Source organism: Colobus angolensis, unplaced genomic scaffold (genome assembly GCF_000951035.1).
Source record: "Colobus angolensis palliatus isolate OR3802 unplaced genomic scaffold, Cang.pa_1.0 Scaffold217, whole genome shotgun sequence".
NCBI classification, from domain to species: Eukaryota; Metazoa; Chordata; class Mammalia; order Primates; family Cercopithecidae; genus Colobus; species Colobus angolensis.
Genome location: NW_012115344.1, coordinates 2,896,779 through 2,902,359, shown reverse-complemented (window position 1 = coordinate 2,902,359; position 5,581 = coordinate 2,896,779). Strand labels below are relative to the sequence as shown.

Genomic DNA, 5,581 nt, shown 5'->3' with positions numbered 1-5,581 from the left:
CCCGATTTTCCAGGTGTTGTGTGTCTCAGTTTCCCTTGGCTAGGAAAAGGGATTCCCTTCCCCCTTGCACTTCCCAGGTGAGGCGATGCCTCGCCCTGCTTCAGCTCTTGCTGGTCGGGCTGCACCAGCTGACCAGCACCGAATGTCCGGCACTCCTCAGTGAGATGAACCGGGTACCTCAGTTGAAAATGCAGAAATCACCTGTCTTCTATGTCGCTCTTGCTGGGAGCGGAGGCTGGAGCTGTTCCTATTCGGCCATCTTGCTCCCAACTCCGAGGATTATTTCTTGCAAACTATCTTCCTTGACCATTTACACTGAACCAAAGTTCTAAGAACTTACATCACATTTAAGTAGAGTGATCAGGCATCTCTGTTTATGCCTGGTTTTTCACTATAATCATTAACAGTACTCCATTTTATGATCCAAAGTGTCTTCCTTGGATGATAAATTAATTACATGTCCTCCCTATCTTTAATTCCCAAACAATTTGTGCCATTGTTGGTATTATTACTGCCATTTTATCAATGATAAAATAGGGTTCAGGATATGGAAAAACTCTTTGTTCACACAGCTAGTGCATAGCTGAGACAAGATTCAAACTAATTTGGTTTTACTTCAAAGTTCATGCTCTTGAATGTAGTAGTACACTGCTTATTTAAACACATAATGTCACTAAATACCCACAAAGTTATGTAAGGAACATTATCATCTGCATTGTGAAGATGAGAATATTGAGGAAATGATACACTATCATTTATAAATTTGAGGTCTAAGGTATTGAGAATCTTACCCTTTGTGTTCTTTTATGTGGTTGCCCTATTTTTATGATTGAACTCCACAAAATAAGGCAGGCCAACAAGTATAGCTGGCAGGTATAGCTACAGAGAGGGCTGTGAATAGGGGCTCATATCAGCTTTGTGCTCATCAGCTGGGATTCACTAAATTAGGCTTATGATGCCGTGCTCTCTTCTAAATATTCATCCTTTAGAAAAGCAGTATAAAGTGAAAATTCAGGTAAGTCCCAGTTATTAAAATCGGACACCCTGAGCATTAGAGAAAACAAGAAGGAACTCAGATGAGCAAATACTTTGTGCACAAATAGAATATAATGACTCAGATTACAAGGCCATTCTCATGAGAAAATACTGAGAAAATACTGAAAATACTGAGAATACTGAGAATTTTCTAAAAATTAGAGGTTCCATTGGCAGAATACTTGTAATGTTGATTTATGAAAATGTATTAGACTCATCCATTTTTTGAATGCTGTTTTTAGTGATCCATTTAAGCTTAAGCCATGTGCACTTCAGAATAATGACATTCACTTATTCTATCATAGGGGTTTCTACCTTCAGAAAATTCTGTATAAAGTTAACTGATTTTATTTTAACAACATAGCTTTAAGGATGAGTCCCATTTTACTTTAGTCTAAATCAAGGTTTCCTAGTCTCAAAACTCTTGACAGTTTGGACTGGATAACTCTTTCTCTTGCATATTATAGGTTGTTTATCAGCATTTCTGGTCTATACATACTAGATGCCAGGAGCACCTCTTCCTCAGTCATGAAAATAATAAATGTCTCCAGATATTGCCAAATGTCTGGAGCAGCCTAATTATCTCACTTAAGAATCTACCAGTTTAAATGCTTCCTCTTTGTTATCCTAGAAAATTGACTAGGTTGAAAATAAGCAAGTTAATATTCAAAATAAAACTCTTTTGATAACATTTAATACCTGTTCAAAGTTCTCTAGAACTCAGAGTGCTGGTAAATTTAATAACCTAAGGAAGGGGATGGCTCTTGGCTTAAGTTAGAAGTAATGGCTTGGGAATATATTTAATTTGAAGAAGGGATGATGAAAAAGATATGATATACAAACTCTGAAAATTCAGTTCAAAATCTTCAGAAGATTTTACATTTGGGCCTTTCCTTTCTGGCAGTGGCTATGGCTCTTTCAGAAATGCTCCAAATCTCCAAGGAAATGTCTTATTTCTTTTTCTTATCTTTGGATGGGACAGCCCACAGAAATGGAGGCTTAGTGTGTGAAAGGACATACCAGTTCTTGAAATGTTGGATGTAAAACTATGGACTGAATTTCCAAATATCATAATCAAAAGCACTTTCTGTTAGGGATTAATCAAGCTACTATATTATTTTTTAAAACTTGAGCTTATTTTGAGAATGTTAACAGTTATAAGAATCTCATGACAAGTGTTTCGTAACATGGCTTTAAATATATATTCTTGTCACTGTTTAGAAGCGAGAAAAAAATCAATTGTGTTTACTATATGAGCCCTATACAGTAGTATTAATCAAGTTTATTTATTTTAAACAATTTTTGGTAGACTCCCCACTTTAAACGGTTACCCGAAAAATTCATTGGCCAATACTCCACTTGATCTTAGCCAAAAGTCCGAGAAGTGATTTTATTGGCTAATTCTCATAAATTTACTTTAAAAACTCAGACATAGCTTTAAACATTCAATTTATTTGTGGCATTTGTACATGAAAATTATAGTATGATAAAATTGCATTGTATTCTAAGCTAGTAAATTGTTTCTAAGAAATAGGTTGATAAAATTGCAAGTCTTAATACAAAGGTAGGTTGTGAAAATATGTATTAATTTGAGATATAGAAAAGTTTTCAAATAATAATGTTTTCAGGGTTACATGCAAATAGACACTAAATAAGACAAGTTTCTGCAAACATGATGTCAGAACTCTGAATGTGAGAAATTCAGAAAATGAACCAGATACTTAAAAAGCAAAAACGTGCTCAGTAAATTTGTATTTTCATGGTTATTCTAAGGAAAGGAGGAATAATCTGTTGAGGTTAGTGCCCTCAAGCAGACCCCATAACTTTGCTACACAGCATTTAACTTCTCTGTGCTGTTTTCTTTTAATTTTAAAAATGGAAATTAGCTGCTTCAGTGGTGAAGTGCATTGTAAAATGCAAGAATTTTCACATAATGCAATTATTCTATGGTATTGTGTTTTAATATTAATATACCCATATGAAGCAGGTATAATGACAATAAATTCTGCCAATAACAAATTCTGAAACCTGAAGGTTTGTTTCTGCTTTCATAGTATGGATTTGCTCTAAAGAGAGCAGGCAATCCAAATGCAAGCTTGCTTCACCCTGAAAGCAAAATGTCCGTAGATTCTTGAGTTTCATTATAATAACCTGGAAATGAGATAATAGGAAATGTATTAGTGAATAATAGCTCATCAATTTAAATTGATTAGTTGGCATTAAATCACCCCTATACATAAATCTTTCTACAGGGCAATAACCTTTAGCTTGAAAAATACATGTTAATCCTTTCAGGAGGAGACAATGAAATATTTAAAGAATTCTGTTTTTTAGACAAATGATTCCTTTAAGTCCCTAACAAGGCTGCTTTAGGTTTTCTAAAAAATATACATAGCTAATATTTTACCTTCTTCAATGATCTTTCTTGCAACAGAAACCAAATTCCTTTTCAACTTGGGGCTGAGCAGGAAGCTGGAAAAAGAAAAAAAAGATACATAGCTAGCATTTCTCAATTTGTCTCTATTTTAAGGTTGAACAAAGAAATATGACAAAGTTATAGTTGCCTTTCACAGCCATGGAAAAACAGGTTTGCAGAGACAACTGGCAAGACAATCTTCCATTTTAAAAGGAAACAGAATCATTGTAAAGTTCAACTGCACCCAAGTCCTTGAATTCAAATTTTCTTTCCATTTTGAAGGAGAACAGTTTAAGCATTGGGAATGTGTATTCTTTTCCTCTTATTCAAAATCTTCTCTCCAAAATATATGCCATGTTTGTGCAGTCCTTCAGCTCTTATAGAAGAATCTTTGGTTGATATTTTCATGAGCCCTAAGGCCATAGTGTACCCCACAATTTTGCTACATTCGAATGAGTTTAATGAGTCTATAGTATACATATTATATAGTGTATACATATATATACATACACGCAGCTTGGTGGTGGGCTACAGAAGAATAAAGAATGCAAATACTTCAATTAGTTTTTAAGGGTGAATGATTTTATGATTACTTATGACTTATTTGAAATATACAAGGAGTTTAAATGGTTATTAAACTTTGGAAAATTAAAATTCTTTCATTATAAGAACTTAGCAAAGACTCTAATTCAGGATTTTAGCAAGAAATCCAGCTGCTACATTACCCTTGATAGCAGTGCAAGTGTGTTACATCATATATGCAGATAATTGGAATAACGTTATTTTTATGAAGAAAAATTGTAGTCAGGACATTATCAGTGTTGTCTTGAATTGGTCTTGGTTTTCCATTGCTGCTCTCTTTGCTTAGTGGCATCATTAGCTTCTCGTTAGCAGTTTATTTTCAATTAACTCTAGGATGTGAAGTAATGCATATTTAAATCAATAATATTTTGGGGCTATATTTTCCCTACTAACGTCCTAGTGTTTAAGGACTATATACATTGTGATTCAAACACAGTAGACTCATTATATTTCTATTGTTAAAATACATGTATTGATAATGCCTCTAAGATGTTTTTGGTCTGTATATGTTGAATTTAGCCACACTTTAGCCTCAGTGGCTTTTTCCTTTGAGTTCCCTCTTTGTTTTTTTCCAAATAATTTCCTTAAATTACTGCTCATAGATTTTGTACACAAAGGCACACCTGACCTATTTTGTTCATATTTGTTAGAATGTTCAAAAGCACAGACAGGATAGAAGGCTCTCATGTTCTTTTTTAACCAAGTTATTTCTTTGCATTTTATAGAAATCAAAATAAATACAACCTACCTTATTGCTGAAGGGTACGTTATAAAACATATTTTCATTGTGGGCAGTTTCCTTACCTAGAAATACAAACTTAGTTATTACCTCTTTCTTTATTCACAAATTCGATGATTCATTTATTCAGTACTTCTTAAAAATGATCTCTACAAAGGTAGGATATGGGTGAAAAGAAGAATTACTAGAAAGATAAAAGGGGGATATTGAAAAGGCACCCTTGGCATGTGCTGTTAATTTATCCTGCCCATGTGGATTGACTTGGATAGGATACTGAGGACCCCCAGGAGTCACTTGAGTTTAGAAACAATCTTTCCAACACCTCCACTTGATTACTCCTTCCTTTTCTTTTCCACGTTCACCACGATTGGCCAATTACAAAACACACTTTTCCATGAAAACCTGTGCCTTCTACTCCCTGTTCTCCTAGACTACTGCTCCTCCTGACTTTATCGCTGGTATTCCATTTCTCATCCCAATCACAGGGCTCAGTTCTATGTTTTTTTCATTCTTGCAGTCAGTGCTTTGGTTCAGGCTGTGGACAGTTGCTTCTAGAACATTCAACAGCTCCCTAGCTGACCTCTAGCTCCTCCTTACTCTCCCAGTATTCAGCACGCAATCACTCCATCACATGGAAATGAGTGGAAATGAATTACCCTCTCAAGTGTTTCTCAAATTTCATTTGCTTTATCAATAACTCCCAAGTATCAAGCATGAGATTCCATTTACATATATCATTATCAGTCTTTATAGCAATTCCTCATTGTACAATGCCTTTTTTTATTCAGTATGATGATGATGATGATGAT

The 5,581-nt window shown here is 34.6% G+C and overlaps 1 protein-coding gene across 3 annotated transcripts in view; it reads right to left on the bottom strand.

Annotated features, from left to right (window-relative positions):
* Positions 1–2,394: 2,394 nt before the first annotated feature.
* The window catches only part of BANK1 (B-cell scaffold protein with ankyrin repeats 1), a 329,903-nt gene continuing 326,716 nt past the window's right edge, over positions 2,395–5,581 (bottom strand). For all 3 annotated transcript variants that reach the window (XM_011943209.1, XM_011943211.1, XM_011943210.1), the window contains 3 exons: positions 4,782–4,837; positions 3,443–3,507; positions 2,395–3,186 (listed from right to left, as the gene is read on the bottom strand). In XM_011943209.1, coding sequence (XP_011798599.1) covers positions 3,448–3,507; positions 4,782–4,837 — 116 coding nt within the window. In that variant the 3' untranslated portion in view covers positions 2,395–3,186; positions 3,443–3,447. The remainder of the gene's footprint in view (positions 3,187–3,442; positions 3,508–4,781; positions 4,838–5,581) is intronic.